This window comes from Lutjanus erythropterus, chromosome 18, assembly GCF_056507025.1.
Source record: "Lutjanus erythropterus isolate fLutEry1 chromosome 18, fLutEry1.hap2, whole genome shotgun sequence".
NCBI classification, from domain to species: Eukaryota; Metazoa; Chordata; class Actinopteri; order Lutjaniformes; family Lutjanidae; genus Lutjanus; species Lutjanus erythropterus.
Genome location: NC_139334.1, coordinates 255,001 through 275,000, shown reverse-complemented (window position 1 = coordinate 275,000; position 20,000 = coordinate 255,001). Strand labels below are relative to the sequence as shown.

General features: G+C 41.9%; 1 protein-coding gene and 1 pseudogene across 1 annotated transcript in view; one reads left to right on the top strand and one right to left on the bottom strand.

Moving 5' to 3' along the window:
* mipol1 (mirror-image polydactyly 1) overlaps positions 1-11,418 on the top strand; it is a 36,270-nt gene extending 24,852 nt beyond the window's left edge. The window contains exons 12-13 of the mRNA XM_084743129.1: positions 8,388-8,603; positions 11,153-11,418. Coding sequence (XP_084599255.1) covers positions 8,388-8,603; positions 11,153-11,219 — 283 coding nt within the window. The 3' untranslated portion in view covers positions 11,220-11,418. The remainder of the gene's footprint in view (positions 1-8,387; positions 8,604-11,152) is intronic.
* LOC146310380 (uncharacterized) lies at positions 1,602-3,470 on the bottom strand (annotated as a pseudogene).
* Positions 11,419-20,000: the final 8,582 nt, after the last annotated feature.

Here is a 20,000-nt window from a genome sequence, read left to right as displayed (position 1 = left end):
TCGTTTAGCCTGTTCATGTTTGTATCATTAGCGTTCCAGGTGCTAATTTTCTGCAACTAGGAGGTTGTTCTTGTTTCCCAGGGTCTTTGAAAACGTAGATAGCGAACACGGCAACGTTGCTGTTGCAACATAAACAACATGGATGTTCAGCACTGAGTGAATAAAGTTACAGACTGATATAAAAGATAAAGTTCAGTATCATTATTAATGAACACAGTCTGCTTCACGTTAAAATTAATGTTAATAACAGCTTCCTCCAGGACTTTACAGCATAATAAAACATTTACAAAACACTTTACACTTGAACTGAACCTGTTAGATCTCAGAGCAGATATTTTTTTTACTGAAATCTTATTTTAAGTCGACTAAAACTAAATCAATAACATTGATTCATGACACTTTAAATATATTTGGGTTTTCCAGTATTTTCAGGAAAAACCTGCATGTTTAAAAGTATCTACTGAAACAAATAAATCCAGTCATCACATGCAAACTTATTATTCTAACAATAATCATCACTTTATTTTCATTATCAATTATTATTGTATTAAAATCTGACTTTTTCTCTTTAAACTGTATGACTGATAGTCAGTCAGATAAAACAGGAGGTCGTCTGTAAACAGGTCGACTTCCTGTTGTTTGCTGTTTGTTTTCTGTCAGTAGTTTCTGTAAAAGTAGAGATGAGAGTTGAAAACTCGTCTGCTTCCTCTTTTAACACCAAACATTCACAGATTCTGTTCATAATGTACATTTAAATGTAACGTTCTTCATCCAATCGGCAGCCAGAAAACACACGAGTGTCGAAAGACGTCAAACATGATCTGAAAAGCTTGTCTTGATATCTGTCGGTCATTGATTATCACATGATGATTGATTTTCTGTCGATCTTTGGGATGAAAGTCAGACAGAAACAGTTTGATGCTGAATCAAAGCTTTATTTAAAATAAGCGTGCGGCACAAAGAAAGATTTCTGACAGATCAAAATAAAATCACATGACTGAGTTCAGGAAGGCGTCTTACTAAAATATCATCATCATCATCATCATCATCATCATCATCATCATCATCATCCTCACAGGATCATTCAGTAATCAGATTCACTGTCAGAGATTTGGACACATTTGAAGTTGTAACTGACCCTCTTTGTGAAGCAGGAAATAAAAGCTTTTCCGTGTCTGACGTTGACGTTGTTTCAGTGGGTTAGTCTTCACACTGGGACATGAAACACAGACCTGTTGTCATGGAGACCAGAGACACGGGACGTCAGTTAGTTCCGCTTCTCTTCAGACGATCTCTCGTTTCTGAAAAGAGTCGACCGGAAGCGTCTCGTAGCTTCGTCCGTGAAGGTCCGGGTCTGGTTTCGTTGGATCTGAGCGTTTTGGAGGTTCCGAACCGGCAGATTAAAGGACCGTGTCTCTGTGTTTTTAATCAACATAAGAGGCAGTCAGATCAGTCAGATGACAGTTTGGACATGTAGAAGCTTCATGTTCACACAGATGTGGACGTGTTCGTAGCTCAGCGTGTTAGAAAGCTGCTGCGTTATTAAGCATCGAGAATCTTCCTGTTCCAGTCAGGATTCAGGTTCTAATAAATCAACTGATTCACATCAGAACCCAGAACTTCTCGGAGTTCCTGCCACTTCTGCTGCTGCTTCTACTGCTGCTTCTACTGCCGCTTCTGCTGCTGCTTCTACTGTTGCTTCTACTGCCACTTCTGCTGCTGCTTCTACTGCCGCTTCTACTGCTGCTTCTACTGCTGCTGCTGCTGCTGCCTCTGCTTTGACTTCTCCTGCTGCTGCTCGGCTCTTGACTCTTCGGTCTGCCTCTCTTCGTGCTGGTCGCACCGCCTCCACTGCTGCTTCTCTCTCTCTCTCTCTCTCTCTTCCCTGTCTCTCGGCTGCCGCCTCCTTGCTGCTCAACACAAACTTCTGAAACTCTCCCCTGTGTCGAGCAGCTGTGGCACTGAAGGTCGTTTGTGTTTTGTGGTTGGTAACAGCGGAAAATGTTACGAAGACCAAGTCCAGACTCCCCAAGCTCTTCAAGTGCTGTTTCCAAGGCCTCTCTGGTAGGAGGATCGCCAAATTTAGGGTCATTAAAGACCGTTGTGAAGACAAAGGCAACATCATTCCAATTTTCATATTTGCGATTTGGAAGGACATTTTCTCTAATAAGTCTAATGATGTTGTTCTTGTTTTGGGGGTTTGCACATTTGTCTCCACATGGGGACAGGTAAGAATAGATGAGCAGGAAGTGATCCTTGCTGTTAGACATCAAAACTCTTAAATTCTGCTGATCCAGTACTTGGCGTTCTGCATGTACAGGTCCTACATTTTTGGCTACAACCACATTGCTGCCTTGGTACACATCACCACCTTGCAGTGTTTCTTTTAAATCTTGATTGTAGGGGTCATTCTGAAGAACCTGATCAAAGTTGTTTGGGCTGGTTCCCAAGGGAATGTTTACAGCCAGACAGAACTGCCCGTTTATTCTGTACCTGTGGAAGCAGAGAGACACACGACACTATAACACACAGAAATTTACAGTTTCAAGCTCATCAGGAAACTCTGGTGTCACAAAACATCTAAAAAATATTATTACAGGACACAAACATTAATTAAATTTGGAGGAGAAGTGAGTATTAAACAGAAGACGATAAAACCAGAGTAACAGGCACTCTCCATTGTGTTGTCCTTTGTTGTGTATTGGTAGAGACAGAAATCTTTGAGACAGATTTTTCCTAACACTATCTGACCGGACAGATTAGAGGGGCCGGAGCTGATGATAACTTCACTGACCCTTCTTGTCCTGTCAATGACATGAAATGCAGTCACTCACTCTTTCCTGATGGCACGAACAGCACCAGTCAACCAGTTCACGTCCACAGCAGCCAAACTGGTTCCAGCTGACAGCAGGAACACCAGGATCATCCAGGACAAAAGATTCATCTGTACAGAGGGCAGAGGGAGTTAATAAAGCTTAATAACAACAGAATCACAGAGTGAATAAAGCTTAATAACAGTGTAATGTGCTGTGAGCATTCACAAGAGTTCATAACAGTGATAATATGAATAATCAGCAGGTATTAACAGCAGATTTTCAGGCTGAACAGCTGTTGGTTGAGTGTTGAGTGTAAACGAACAGTTTGTGGTCATTAGTTCGGTTTGTCGGCTGCTTTTTTTCACATCACAGTTAATCAAACTCCAACGAGTTGACAGACTTTATCTATAAAGTGTGAAAATGTCTCACCTTCGCTGCCGTCTCCAACAGTCTGCTCGTTTCTACAAACAGAAAAGAAATCGGATCACAGAGTTCAGTTCAGGTGTGAACAAAGTGCTGCTGGTGGTTTCTGAACCCGCTCAGGCGGACGAAGGTTTCCGGTGTCTTCGGTCCGTAGAGGTGGACGTCTTGTCGCCGTTTGCGGTAATTCAGGAGGTTTTTATAAAGAGAGAGCGAGGCGGGAGAGTCAGACATCGTCCTATCTGTCAACTTTAAAAATGAGGAAGAAAGAAAAGAGAAGAAAAACAAAGATGTTATCACTGCAGCGATTTCATCACACATCCAAAACCTCACTGTCCCCTGAAGGACCGCTGCTTTTTTTTTTGTCAAAGTCAACTTAATTTGAATCATAATGTGATCAACTTTATTTATGTGGCATCTTTCATAAAACACATTTTCTGTGCAGACAGACGCTGTAGTTTGTTGATGACAGAGGGTGGATCCTGTAAACCAAATTAAAAATATAATCAGAATTTTTAAACCAGTTTAAAACTGGACAATATATATGAACTGGTTTAAAGTGGTTTAAAAAAGGACTATGAATCTTGATTCGAGAGTCTTCATTTTATAAACCTTATAAATTAGTTTAAAACTGTGTTTTGATCCCTGTAAACTAATCTAATCCCTGGATTTGAAATTCTTTGAACTAGACACTTGAATCCTGTGATGTTGTTTGTAAATTGATTCTGCTTCCTGTTGGTCCCAGGACTAGTTTACTAGTTTCACAAGTCTGGTGAAAGGTTTCAAAAGTCAAGAGACTAGTTGCAGAGATCTGTTGACAAGTTTCAGAGTTTCAGAGAGGGAGGTTTGACAACTACTTGAAGAGGCCTGAGGAAGAGTTGCAGAGGTCTGATAACCAGTTTCAAAGAACTGATGACTACTTACAGAGGTCTGAGGACTAGTTTCAGAGGTCTGAGGACTAGTTTCAGAGGTCTGAGGTCTAGTTTCAGAGGTCTGAAGCAGGTTGTGCCAACTTGTCTTTACTAATCCTGACTATTAAATTGCCAGTCATGTCAGTTCCACCAACCAAACTTGGGCCTAGTCTTAACCACACCCATGTGAACGCCCACAAGACCATAGCTGTGGCTTAGCAGTGTTGCTAGCATACATTGTTAACAAATTTCTCGTTGTTTTGCTGATTTGTAGCGATTCGGAGACCCTCAGCTGTTAATAACTACAGGCCAATCTCTAAACTAGGTGTTTTGGCTAAAGTTTGTTAGTGAACAACTTAGAGTTTTTTAGAAATAAATGGCATTTTATTACAACATCAGTCTGGTTTTAGAAAACAACACAGCATGACAACAGCTGCTAAAGGTGGTCAGTGACGTTATTGAGACACTGGACTGCAAAACATATCGTGCAGCTCTTTTTATCAGTTTGTCAAAGGCCTTTGACACAGTAGACCATCTTACCTTGACAGATAGACTCCACAGCATTGGCTAATTTGAGCATGTTGTACGTTGGTTTGCTGACTATTTGTCAGGTAGAACACAATATGTTCAGTTTGCTGGGTCTTCCTGTGTTCCTCTTTGTACCAAAAGGTGTTCCTCAGGGTTCCATACTGGGCCCACTGTTGTTTTCTATACATGTAAACTATCTTTGTGACAGTTTATCAAATGCTGCCCACCTATGCCAAGACCATAGCTGTTGCCTAGCAGTGTTGCTAGGATACATTGTGAACAAATTTCTCACTGTTTTGCTGATTTGTAACGATTCATTTCTAATTTGTGGCGATGTCGTGGATGATCAAAGATGTAAAAGGCATTTCATTTCACGAGGTCTGTGAGTCAGGCCACGATTGAAACCCTGAAACAAACTTAAACCTCTCTGACTGAAGATAAAAGTGTTTTTAATTCATCTGGATTAAATGTGGAACAAAGTTCTTTAAGAACCAGATTATTTCTCTGTAAGAGTATTTAAGTTTGAACTTTTGTCCTTATTTAAGGAGAAAAGAACCAGCTGTGTTCAGAGTGTTGAAATGTTGGAGACTTCCTCAGTGTTGAACATAGATAAGATTCAGACTTCTGCTGTGGGGATGACTGGCACATTAACCTGAAACCAAATGCTGTGGTCACAAACTGTTCTCATCTCAAACATCCGCCAGCAACGGTCAAACATCAGGGGGCTAGTTTCAGAGGTCTGGGTCTAGTTCCAGAGGTCTGGGGTCTAGTTTCAGAGGTCTTGGGTCTAGTTTCAGAGGTCTTGGGTCTAGTTTCAGAGGTCTTGGGTCTAGTTTCAGAGGTCTGGGGTCTAGTTCCAGAGGTCTGATGACTAGTTCCAGAGGTCTGAGGTCTAGTTCCAGAGGTCTGATGACTAGTTCCAGAGGTCTGGGGTCTAGTTTCAGAGGTCTGGGGTCTAGTTCCAGAGGTCTGGGGACTAGTTTCCCTCTGTCTTGGAAAGTCTGTCTGACAGAAAGGTAAAGTGGTGAAAATATTCTGAATATTGCGTAGACTTAAACTGATGTAGATTTTCTTTAGGTCTTTGGTTTTAGGTCTTTAGGTCTGCTGTAGGAAACACGCTGACTGTGGAGAAGGACCTCACACAAACACACTTCAGATAATTAGAACTGTCCCTTTAAATCGTCTTCGTTTGGAGGTCGATGAGACTTTAACCAAAACTTACACGAGTGACTCGTGACGTCTGTGTTACTGATAAAACTGAAACATATAAACGTATAGAAAGAGATTGTTGATGTAGAAACGTAAAGCTGCAGCAGTAAAACAGATTGTAAGAAGCGAGTCGTGCTGTTTGTCCACACTGTCTAAACTGTGAGTGTCCATACATCATCAGGATTGATGCTGAACGCCTGCAGAGACTCAGAGGAGGGGGGGGGGCATCAGCAGGTGGGGGGGCGGCGGTCTGGATTTTAGTTTTATTTCAGTGTTTTGTTCATTTCTCCTGTTATTTCCCTTCTTTTCTCAGAGATCGGCTTGATTTGATTTGATGCGAGTAAAGAGAACAGCAGAACCGACCTGCAGCTCACACTGCAGCAGAACGTCTGCGGAACTTTAGTTTCTGTCACCTGATTGGTTCAAAATGAGCTTGTATGTTGGTGTTAGCGTGTGAGCATCTGCCAGATCAGCAACAACACTTTCACACACACGAGTCAAATCTGACACTGAGCTGATAAAAAGAAGCAGGAGGATCGAGTGTGTGGTGAAGCTCAAAGTTGATTTATTTATTTATGTTCAGTCACAATCCTTCGATACGATACCTTCAAAAATATTGATTATCATTTACCATTTTTAATACCAGCAGGAAAACAGAGACTCAAGGTTAATACATGACATTTTATGCACTGACTAATTGATTAACCAAGAAAATAATCAGCAGATTCATTGATAGAGAAAATGTTTGTTACAGGAAAGACCCTTAACACGTGGACACATGGACGCATGTCTCCATGTCCTCGTCCATCATCATGTCTTGTTCCAGCTGTTACCTGTTACGTCCTTTTTATTTTCTTCATTTGTTTCTTGTCTTCTTACGTCTTTTACAGCGTTGTTTCTTTCGTCTTTTTACTTTTATCTTCTTGTTGTGTCTCTTTTGCTGTTTTTCGTCTTGTCGTACCACTTTTGGTCTCGTTCCCTCGTTCGTCCGTGCGCTCGACGCGTTTTGACGCATTTTTCAGCTGATGAGATTGTGACAGGATCAGTCGATCAATCGATCAGCTCTGTTTGTGGATCTGGATGTCTTCTGAGTCTCAGCTGGTGGATCCCAGCTGACCTCAGTCTGGATCCAGCAGGTCGACAGCTGTGGATCAGCTGCTTCTCTGACAACAAACATCTGTTTGACCGAAACTTCATTTGATGCAGCTCAGGAACAAGACTGACCTCCTCTGACCTTTGACCTCCGACCTGCTGACTGTTGGCTCAGGAGCTCAGTGGACAACAGTGACACACACACACGCACACACACAGACAGACACACACACACACACACACACACACACACACACACACAGACACACACACACGCACACACACACACACACACACGCACACACACACACACACACACACACACACACACACACACACACAGACAGACGTACGTCTCCATGTCCTCTTTCATCTAATGATGTCACACCACAGTACAAACTCTGATGGTATCCATGGAAACCTGTTGTCCAATCAGGAGACAGAATCAGATCATCTGAAGCTCCGGTCTGACGTGAAGCTGGGTGAACTGGGTGAACTGGGACCTTTGTCCTCTGTTCTGTCCTCTGGCTGTCTGTCTCCTCTGTTTACCTTTAATTAACCTGAAGCCCGGCGAGAAGCTATCGATATCACAGCCGATTGATTATCTATCAGCTACTTCACGGAGACGAGGTCAGACTGATCACGTGATTCCACCCTGACACAGTCTGCTCCAAACTTTATTTAAATCTGCTGACACCAGTTTACTGCTGGTGAGGAGACAGTGAACGCATCACAGAGGTGGAAACAAACTATTAAATTATTAACTAGTTTATTTATGTTTTCATAATAAAACTAACAGTTCCTTTTTATTTTCAACAGAGTTCGTTGTCTCTCGCTGTTTATTACAGCACGTTATTTGGGACACAGCGTGAGAGGCGGGACTTAGAGGCCGAGCGTCCTTGTTTCCTGTCCACCTTTGGGTCCTCAGAGACGGAGAGGAGACACGGTTTCTACACAGCTTCTTACAAGCTGATCGATCACATCAGATGTTTCAAAAAAAAATTTAACTTGAAACTCTTACAAAAGTCCAGGTGTTTCCTTCCTGTTTAGATAAGAATTGATTGGCTCATAAAATCCAAACTGATTGACGAATCAAATTTCCTTTGATAACTTTAGATCAGTGAATTCTGTCGGGAAAATATGTTTTTGATCATAAAAGTTTATATTTTTAAAGCAGAAGACTGAGAAAAGATGTCGACGAATTAACTTAAACGTTAAAATGTTTGTTTGAAGAGGGATTTTAGTAAACGTCCTCCTCCTCTTCCTCCTCTTCTTCCTCCTCCTCCTCCTCTTCCTTCTCCTCCTCCTCCTCCGCCTCCTCCGCCTCCTCCTCCTCCTCCTCTTCTTCTTCTTCTTCTTCTTCCTGCTTTTCTTCCTCCTCTTCCTCCTCCTCCTCCTCCTCCTGTCTCAGCTCTCAGGACCTCCTCATCCCTCCCCCTCCTCCTCCTCCTCCTCCTCCATCCTCGTCGCCTGGTGACGGCGTCTCTCAGGCTCAGGAGGCCCCGCCCCCTCAGACCCCGCCCCTGCTGGTCCAGGTGCAGCAGCTGTCGAAGGAGAAGCAGAGAGTGGAGGCGGAGCTACAGCGCTGTCAGGAGGCGGAGCGAGAGGCCAATGAGAGAGTCCGCAGGTCAGATTTTGTTTTAAATTTCTCGTTTTGATCTTTGATTTGACCTGGAAAGTCTCAGTCTGTCTCCTGTCAGTGTCCTGTCTGTCACTGCAGGACGAGCTGCACCACCACAGACTCACAGACTCAAGTTTTAACGTCTTTCTTCATCATCAGTGATGCGAAAATACCAGATTTAAAGTCAGAGAAATTCTCCTCCGCGCTGCGCTCATTAACAGCTGCTCTCTGTGATGTCACACTGAAACATCCAATCAGAGATCAAACAGTCACAGTGGACAGACCGTTAGAAAAGGTCAGTTTTCATTGGACGAATCGTGTGTGTGTGTGTGTGTGTGTGTGTGTGTGTGTGTGTGTGTGTGTGTGTGTCTACATACATCCAGTGACCTTTACTAAATACCAACAAGCCTGTTGACATGTTGGTTTACACACACACACACACACACACACACACACACACACACACACACACACAACACAGAGCCTGGTGATGACCACAGGTGTAGTGCTGTTTGTGGCTTGTTTCAGGTCATGTGATCACCGTTCCCACGGTAACAGATTTACACACATTCATCACCTGTAAGTGAGTTGAATGATCGAAACCTTCAGTCCCTGCAGGATTTTACAAAGTCAACAAATCCACATGAAGTCTGTGAGACGTTTTGTCCAAACCATATGATCAATCATCGGTCAGCCTGCGTGATCAATAATCGTCAGTGTTTTAAAGGTCCTCAGAGACACTTTACATATCAGAAAAAAGAAAGCTAACATGTAAAGAGACTGTTTTCTCACATTTTTACCTTTTAAAATGATTGTGATTTGGATATTGAAAGTGGATATATTGATCATTTTGTGATTAATTGTGCAGCTGTGGTTCAGTCCGACTTCAGTCTGATTCAATGGAGATTTTACAGCCCAGTTAAACAACGAGGTTAAAACCAGTGAAACCAGTGACATCAGAGAGAAACATGTTGCCGTTTGTCGCCGCGGCCCTCACACTCTCTGGGATGTGTTCAAAGACCTGTTAAGCGCGTGGGACTAAGCAGCTTTGGCGCGATGATTCATATTCAGCGGACGTCGGAGCGAGCGTCTCTGCCGGCGAGTTGATCAGGAAGAATTAATCCTTCAGATTTCGCCTCGTTCAGGATGACGGTCGGATGCTGAATAACGTGACTTCTTCTTCTGCTGCTTCTCATCTCATCAGTGTGAAGATGAAGGGATGAGATTCGTGATGAAAAACAGCTTAAGTCGTCCGTCTGCGTCCCGCGCCGTCCTCCTGGGCTCAAACCCGCCGCTCTAATTTGGCTGCCAGCGGGGGGGCAGCCGGCTCTGAAGAGCCTCCCAAGTTTCTGAATAGTGGAGAGAGGAATATTTGCTCTCTGGAGGAGGGGATGGAGGGGGGGGGTGATAGAAATCTGCTGGTTATTAGAGACGAGAAGTTTAATTTGGTTTGGAGAGAGAGAGAGAGAGAGAGAGAGAGAGAGAGAGAGAGAGAGAGAGAGAAAGTCATCCAGGGTCAGTCCTCCAACTCCTCTTCTTCATTTCTGCTTCATCTCATTTTCCTGATTTTCTCTGTCGCAGAAACTGCAGCTTTTTTTTTTTTCACTCGACAAGAATAAATTCATTTTTATTATTTTCTGACATTTTATGAACCAAACAACCGATTGATTGGTGGAAAAATTAGATTGATCACTTGTTTGGACCTATTTTTTCAATGGACTCGATCGTGACAATTAATTTTCCAACATTTTATTGAGCAAACAACTAATCGATTAGGGGAAAGGTTATTGCCAGACTGATCACTAGTTGAAAAATAGGCGGAGCGCCTGGACGAGTCAAAATGGCGTCGTATTTCCTCCGCCACTCTCAGTGACGCCCGGACTGAAGCGTCCACCGTCCACCAGACCCTGACTGTTTTTAACACCTTAATTCAGGTGTTTGAAGGTGAAGTGAAGCGACGAACACGTTGATCCGTTCGCGTTTCGCTCCGTGGAAATAAAAAGATGTCGAACGATGAAAACGCCTGTCGACTCCAGATGTTGAGGCAGGGACGGCAGAGAGACGTCCTCCAGGACAGGGACTGCGGACCAGAGGGGGGGTCAGAGATCTGGAGCTGCACAACATCTGGATGGAACATCTGGACACACAGAGCCTGAGCTGAGCAGCTGGCATCAGTGATCAGAGATCCTCGGCGTCTCTCTGGTCCAGTCAGCGAAACAAAAAAAAAGAACACAGTTTGTTTTTAAAATTTATTTAATAACAAAAACAGACATAACTCAGCAGCGGACACAAAAAACAATAAACACAAAAAACAATAAACACAAAAAACAATAAACACAAAAAACAATAAACACACAAGAAAAAAACGAAAAGGCAACATCAGAATCTCACTAAAAAACTTGTTTCAGATCAGATGAGAGTGAAGCTCCTGATGATCTCAGCTGATTCGTCGTTTACCGTTTGACAGACGAGTGACAGGAGGATCGCTGTCGTGTGCTTCACTTCCTCTGCACTCATACTAAACTCCTCCTCCTCCTCTTCCTCCTCTTCCTCAGGTTGGAGCGTCTGGTCGAAGTTTTGAGGAAGAAAGTCGGGACAGGAAGTCTCCGAGCCGTCATCTGACTTCCTCTCTGTTTGATTTGATTTGATTTTACATTTGAAACCTTTTTTATAAACCGATGATCTATTTTTTTTCTATTTTCTTTAATAAAACGGCGTTGAAACTGTTTTTAAATGTTTGTTCTGAATCTTTCTGCTCTGATTCTCTTTTTCTGACGTTTTAATGTTTCGGACAAAAAGTCTCTACGGCCTTAAAGTTAAAATATTTGAACTGATTCTCAGAAGTTATAAAATCAGCAGATTTTATTTGTTTTCTCTTTTTTTTCTGCTCCTGTTTTTTTTTAAATGTTTTCTAGACTTTTATCATGTTTTATGCTTAATGTTCTTTTAGCTTTATTTTGTCCTGACATGAAATAAAATGTTAATAATAAATCTTCTTTGTTATCTAATATCTGTAATAACTGTCATATAATATAATAATTTGTTTTTCTGATCACAAAACTGAATCTGACATGAAAAGTGAACAGAACAAGATTTGTTGTCGTGTTTCATGTTCAATTTTTTGGTGACGCTGCCGTTAATAAACGAGATGATCGAATGTTTTAATGAGCAGCTCTGACTCTTTGTTACAGGAACCGTCAAACTTCTTTTTGGGTCCAGTTTTCATCTTGTTTCAGAGTCTCTGCAGTGACGGATCCTCCTCCTCCTCCTCCTCCTCGTCTCTTCGTCTCTAATTGAAGATCAGTCTGCCTTTTAGTTCGTCTGTTGATTTAAGGTTTGTCTTTTAAACTCTCCTGTTTTAAACAGAAGTTCTGCTCAAATTAATTTCACGGGATCGCTGTGACAAATGTGAGGAAGCCGCTCTGACTTCGTGTTCCCACAAAACTTCAAATTAAAATTTAACTTTGACAACTTTCAACGGTTGGGTCAAACCGTGGCTCTGAGGGAAACGGACGGAGACGCATCAGACGTCCGAAACAGAAAACGGGACAAACACAGGAACAAAAAAAGCTAGAACTGGTCCAAAAGTAGGAGAACTCTAGGAAACCGGAGAGCTAGAACACACTCACAAACAAAGAGACGAACTGGCACAGACAAAGGGTGGCACAAGGACTGAATACACAAGGGAGGAGGGGTAATGAGGGACAGGTGAAACCAATCAGGGTGGGGCAGGCGATCACACGGGAGGGAAACACAGGGGCAGGAAGTAAAGTGCCTTCAAGGAACCTCAGGATGTGACACAGAGAACAACTCAACAAAACACCGGAACCAAAATCAAACCTGAAAAACAATAAATAAACACTGAATCAAACAGATCCTCGGTCCCCACAAGACTACTGACTCTTGTCTTAATTATATGAATTTGGACTTTTTTTTTTTTTAAATCATATAAATTCTATATTGATAGTAATCAGCCTGTCTGTGTGTGTGTGTGTGTGTGTGTGTGTGTGTGTGTGTGTGTGTGTGTGTGTGTGTGTGTGTGTGTGTGTGTGTGTGTGTGTGTGTGTGCAGAACTGTTAACCAGAGACCACGTCAACGTGACGTTGTGTTTTTGTATGATTATTGATGAAACCCTCATGGGGGCCCTCTGGTGGACACAGGGGCCCTGAACAACCACTTAGTTCACTTCAGGCCTGCAGCCTCTTTCATCCAAACTAAATCTCAGTCAGTGTAAAAGATCCCAGAATGCCTTGCAGCTCACAGACTGATGACGTTCTTTATTCTTTATTTATCTTCATCAAACAGAATGTATAAAATGAACATAATGCACATAAAAATGAGAATCTACATCAGAAAATAAATAATAAATAAATACATATAAATAAAGTCTGAACGGTACAGTTGTGCTGGATTCACGACATCATGACATCACGTGAGAGTCTGTTTGTGTCAGCCAGTCAGCGTCCTCTGTGGGACTACCGACAGCCACAGACGTGGTTTAAGGTGCGCTGACTGTGAGAAGCGTCCATGGAAACGACAAACAACGGCGGCTCCTGAAGATGTTGCCGTAGATACTGTGATAGCATCAGTTATATCAGAACATCAACACTCTTCTTTGGCTTCAGTGAGTTGATCTGATTGGTTGAAATTAGCCCGTGTTGGACGTGACAGATGGTTCATCCAATCACCCGCCAAGTGTTTTTGTGAAAGTGCCCGCCCTTTTCCAAACAGTGTCTATAGACGGCTTCCCAGATGGTTCTGTGTGACAAACCATGTGACATGTCAGGTGACATCATGTCTGCCTGCTGTACAAACAAGCTAAGCTAACTTTAGCATCGGATTCAGTTTGTAAACTTACATGACTGCTGCCATGTTGTGTTTCGTCTGCAGGTCAGAGTGTGTGTGATGTTTTTAACTCTTCTTCATCACTCCTCCTCTGCTTGTGTGCGTCTTGCGTGATTTGATCCTCTTTTCTAGCTTTTTGTTCTTCCGCCGTGGGTCAGAGGGCGACACGGGCAAATCGTTTCCTTTTCGTCTGTTCTTGTCTTGTTTTCTGTTATCATCAGTAGTCTGCACAGAGTCTTTTATTTTGAAAAGTGACCAGAATCTCTCTGCTGTTTTCGCGTCTGACTTCCTGCTGGCCCGATCTTCTCTGTTCAAACTGACGCAGCGTCCTGCTGGTGCAGAACCGGATGCTGTGGTACTGTTTGCTAGTGTTTGGGCTGATCGAGGTCTCTGATGGTCCTGTTGGACTTCCTCCTGCGCCGCCGGTCATAGAGGTCCTCCATGATGGCAGCTCCGTCTCGGTGACGTGCTGAGAAGCTTCCATCATCCTCTGTGGAGCTTCATGGTTGAGAGGGATGCATCTGTCATACCAGGTAGACAGTCTGGATCCTCTCAGTGGATCACCTGTCGGAGCTGCAGAGGATCCTGGAGTCCATGTTGACTCAACATTGGTTGTCTCTCCGTCTTTTTGATGGCGTTGAGTCCAGGTCAGGTTCTCACTGATTTGGACCTGAGGAACCTGAAGCTGCCAACTGTCTCCGCTGTAGTTCTGTCCATCAGGTCCTTTGTCCTGTTGGCAGAGATGTCAGGACTCTGACCTCCTGTCAGTCCTGAGATCACCACACCTCGTCAGCTGTCCTCCTCCCTGCTGAGAGCAGTCCGGACTAAAACGCCACTGTTCTACCTGGAACATGGAAGAGCGCGGTGGAACAGTCGTTCAAATTGGAATTCCAAGTCGGAAACTTGGGCAAGATCCGTCTCGTCTAGTGATGTTGGACAGTCAGAGAGATCTCCCCGCCCGTCAACTCTGAGATTTAATCAGATAATTGTGATCTCGATTAAAAGTTTTCACCAGATGTTTGTCAGATCCTCTTTAAGGCCGACTCTGATCTCCTCACACACCTGAGATTTTGCTTCAGTCTTCACAGAAGCTGCAGATCCTCTGACCCTCCTGGTTGATGTCCGCTGCTTCAGGACTCCTCCAGGACCGACCAAACCTGATAGAAGTCCTCCACGGCCCCCTTCACCAGCAGGTGAACCACTCAGACTCGCCTCAGTGTCCCCTGAGATGCGGGAAAACTTCCTCCAGAGTTGCAGGTGAAGACCTGGATGGCAGCTTCAGCCAGACGTTCCCCGGTTCCTCGCCGCTTCCTGTTTGGTTTTTACCAGGCCTGTCCAGCAAAACCTGATCCGCCTCGTCACCAGGACTCAGAACTCTTCTTCTGGTCCCAGGTACACCAAAGCATAAGAAAAGAGAGACGAGCGAACTAGAAACTGAAAATTAGGTCCAAACACATGAAAACAGGTGGAGTCCTGGAGTCTGTGTGCTCCACCTGTTTTCATGGTTGGACCTAGTTTTCAATTAGTGATCAATCTGGCAATAATTTTTCCAGTGATCGATCAGTTGTTTCATCAACAAAATGTCAGAGAATGTTTCTCAAAGTCCAGGATGACGTCCTCAAATATTAAACACCACCAACGCTTTTCTGATAAAATATTCTGACACTGATTGAATCATTTTAATATATATCTGATCTGGGATCAGAGTCTCAGGTGAGTCTGACAGTTCTGACTCTGCGTCTCATTTAATATTTATCTATACTGTTGTTATATACAGTAATATGATGCACACAGTCGACATGTTTCTTCATTTTTCTTGCAGATATTTGACACGTTAGAAAACAGGAAGTGAAGTGACTCTGGTTTCTCTGCAGATTTTTTACAGTTTCTGTCATTTTGACCAGAATAAAACACGAGTTGCCGCCTGTTTCCTTTGTGGGGCGGCGTAGATACGTGTAGTGGAGTACAAGTACAAAGGTTCAGTGCAAATACTCCAAATACAAGTACCTCAGAATAGTACTTGAGTAAATGTACTTCTGACTGTTTGTGTGTGTGTTTGAGTGTTTGACTGAACAAACTGCTGAAGCTGCTGTTTTCTGAAGGTTTCACAAAAAGTCACTTTATCACACACACACATTAAACACACACACACACACACACACACACACACACACACACACACACACACACACACACACACACACACACACACACAGTCTCTCTGCTCTGCATACTAACACTGTCCAAACATGAGGAGGAGCAAACTGATTGGTCGACCTCTGCTGCAGTCCACACACACACACACACACACACACACACACACACACACACACACACACACACACACACACACACGCACACACTATTTGTATTCAGTTTTCTGTGATGAAACGTCTCCGTCAAGTTTTACAGTGAAGAACATTTAATGTAGATCATTAATGATAATAATAATAATAATAATAATAATAATAATAATAATAATAATAACGATCTGTATAAAAGTTTCAATAAAGAACAGGCGCTTGTATCAGCTCGTTTCTGTTTTAATATTTGACTTCAAATTATTTTAATTTAATTCTTTTCTTTTTTTTAATGAATTCTGGGTTATTGTTTGATAAGACGACAGTTTATTGACCTGAAATGAGGCGTTCAGCTGCATGAGAGACAGAAAAAGGACAATTACACCATCAGTTCAAGAAGAGGAGAGTGTCGATAAGCAAAAACAATAAATAAATAAAGAAAATAAAACTATAATAAATGAAATAAGACAGTTATAAATAACAACGTTCAGTGTTAGCCACTGCTCTGCTGTACCATAGAATACTGACCTGTTTATTATCATCATACTAAAAATGTCCTCCTGCACCATATGATGTTTATCATGATGGTAAAAACAAAGAAAATGACTTTAAAAATAATATAATAATTCAATAATAAACCTGATGTGTGCAGCATTTTTTATTCATTTAAAATGACTTTTTTCCTTTCAACTTAAAGTGCATCTTTAATAAAATCTAGTAAATGTAGCAGCTGTGGCCTAAAGATCTGCAGAAAAATGTCTTCAACAATAAATGTTTGAATTATGAACAACCGCAAATAATAAGCATGTTTCATCGCAGGACAAGTCTCTCCTGTAACTTTTACTTTCATTATGGATCAATCTCTTGGTCATTTTCTCCACTGATCAAATATTTGGTCCAAATAATGTTAACAAAGTCCTCAAACGTCTCGTGTCCACAGGAAACCAGAAAATATTCATATTTAAGAAGCTGAAATCAGATTCCACCTGATTTCACACGTTTGGAACTGATTTTCAACTAGCGATCAATCTGCTAATCAATTTTCCACTATTTGATTAATTGTTTGTCTTTAAAATGTCAAAAAAAAAAAAACAGTCCAAGATCCTCAAATGTCTTGTTTTGTCCATAACTCAAAGATTTTCAGTTTGCTGTCAGAGAGGAGGAAATTAAAAATAGACACAAAACAACTAATCACTTATCAAAATTGTTGACAGTTAATTTAATAGTAGAATAATAATTGATTAATCACTGAGACACTCAAAATATTCAAATTAAACAATCTAAGAAGAGAAAATGAGTTCTGGGTTTAAACTGAGCTTTTATGATGAAATTAAAATAAATAAAGTGAAAGTTACTAAAATGCACAGAAGAACATTTAAAGAAGAAAACTTTTATTATAATAATTTATTTTATGTTTTTATTTAAAAAAAACAAAAAACTTTAGTTCAGCTTCATCAGCTGTCAGACTGAGACCAGAGATGTTGGAGATACAAGTTTTCTACCCGTCAATAGCAATATGTAGGTTATATATATGTGTGTGTGTGTCCCGCTGACTGGTTGCCATGGTGACAGCGGACCACTCGTGGTCGACTTGGGTGGTTTTAATCCTGCAGCCGTTAATCTGCTTGTTCTGAAGAAAGACTCAGTTTGTTGGAGCTCCAACTTCTGACGCCACCTGGGAGAGAGAGAGAGAGAGAGAGAGAGAGAGAGTGTGTGTGTGTGTGTGTGTGTGTGTGTGTGTGTGTGTGTGTGTGTGTGTGAGAGAGATAGAGAGAGAGACAATAAATGAGCAAATCAGGTTGTTAGTTCATATATTTCCTCTCTCACTTTGGTGTAAATAATAAAACATACTCAAACGGCAATAACTAATCGATTATTAAATTAATCGCCAGCTATTTTAATAATCACTTAATCATTTCAAGTCATGTTTTAATTTAAAACAAAGTCCAAATTTGATTCTGAATCTGTTTTCAGCTTCTTAAATGTGAATATTTTCTGGTTTCTTTCCTTGTCTCTGACAGTAAACCGAATGTCTTTGAGGACGTCATGTTGGACTTTGAGAGACATTTTCTGTCATTTTATGGACCAAACAACTAATCGATCAGTGGAAAAATTAATGCCAGATTGATCACTAGTTGAAAAACATGAAAACAGGTGAAGTGCACAGACGGACATCTTTGAAAAAGTTTTACCAACTAATATAACACACCCAAATAATCAAAACTCACAATTTATGAAATGCAAATCTTAGGAGGTTCAAGTTTATCTAAAGAAGAAAAGTAAATTATCTCAACAAAAGTTTATAGGTCATCAAAACTTCTTAGAATCTGGTGAAGACAGTCGCCCTGAAATGATGACTTTTCTCAACGTTTTTGCATCTGAAGAATCCCCTCAGGTTTACGGGTCGACACGGTGACGCAGTGCTTAGAACCGCTGGAGACATGTGGACAGTGTCCCGACTCTCCCGTCCTCTCCAGCAGATCTACAGTTTTGCAGACACCAGACCCGAACATCCTGGAGCTCCGTGACACAGTCAGACTCTTGGGGGTCTCCATGCAGGGACACTTGTGAGGGGACGGTCAGGAGGACAACATGCTGACCTCAGCATCCTTGACTACAGAGAGCGCTCAGAGAAGAGCCGTAAAATCTTCTGTAAAGTTTCCTCTGTTATCATGAAAACAAAAACACACACACTTCTGCCAAACTCTATTAATATTTTGCCCAATTTAACATCTAATAAACATCTACTCCTCGTAAAAGATGATTAAAGATTTCTTCCGACTCAGAAACAGACACCGACTCACTCAGAGAACATTCGGCGTTAATTTGAACTCTAATTAATGTGAAACGGGAAATTAAAACAGGCAGGTGATGACGCATCGGGTCATTTTATGATTTATTACAGTAAATATTTTACAGATTTATCCTTTCATGACCTAAAATAAATGTTAATAACAACAATAATAACAATAATGGGGGTCAGTCTGTAGTTCAGAAGCTTTAAACTTTCTGTCAGACTGAACTGAACCACAACAAATGTGACATCACTGCATTAACACCCCCCCCCCCACACACACACACACACACACGATCTGTAATGAACTACCCCCCCCCCCCCCACCATCATATTACCACCTCACAGAGCTCTAATAAACTTCCTCATATCAGCAGCTGCTCTCTCTCTCTCTCTCTCTCTCTCTCTCTCTCTCTCTCTCAGTGTCTCTCGCCCTCTTTGATCGCCCCCCCCTCTCTTTTCTTCTCCTCCTCTCTGCTCTCTGTGATTCTCTGTGATTCTCTCGGTGGTTCTGGAGGGGATTTCTTTGCTCTTTTCGTTGCTCGAGCACAATCGTGTTATTGGAGATAATTAATTCAATCCCCATCAAAAGGCATTAGTGGCCCCGGGGCCCCCGCTCCCGTCAATGAAAGGCTGGGGGGAACAAAGGGGCCGAGGGCCGCCGCATTGTGGACGACATTTTCCTCCATAAGGCGCGAGCCCACAGAAAAGGGGCCGAGGGCTTTTGCTCAAATGATGCTGGGGCCCCGGGGCCGCCGCCGCCGCCGGAGGGCCCCGAGCGGCCTCGCTCCGCCCCGCCGGGAACATATGGCTCGTATTACAGCAGACTGGGTGGCACAGGGACCAGTCAGGGACCAGATTCATCTGGGCGAAGGAAGTTAAGACGAAAGAAATCTGAACGTTTCATCAGATTCATTCATAAACTGAAACATCAAATATTTAAAATATCAAAACATAAAATATAAAAACAAAATTAAATATAAAATATATGTATTTTATTTTTTATTTGTTTTGGCATCTCTTAATTTGGCGGGGTGGTGGAGGACGTACTCGGATATTTCACTGCTGTAAAAATACTCCATTATCAGTAGCAGTACTGTAAAAGTACTGCAGTCTGACCAACTAAATGTACTTATTAATAATCACTTTTATTTAAATATTCAATGTCCTGAAAAAATCATATTTTATCACCTCGTCGTCTTTAATACGTCAAATCTGGATTTTATTACGATAATATTTTACAGAATGGAAATACTGATATAAAGTACAGACGAATACTTCAGTACACGAGTGAATATCATGATAATATTTAACTGCTGATGTTTGTCTGACGTCATAAATAATAATGATTTGATTCAGTTTCTTCTTCGACTGAATATTGATGAAAAACAAACAAACAAACAAAAACAATTAAAAATCTGCTGCTATAATCCATAAAAACAACTGAGAACAATTTCCAACATG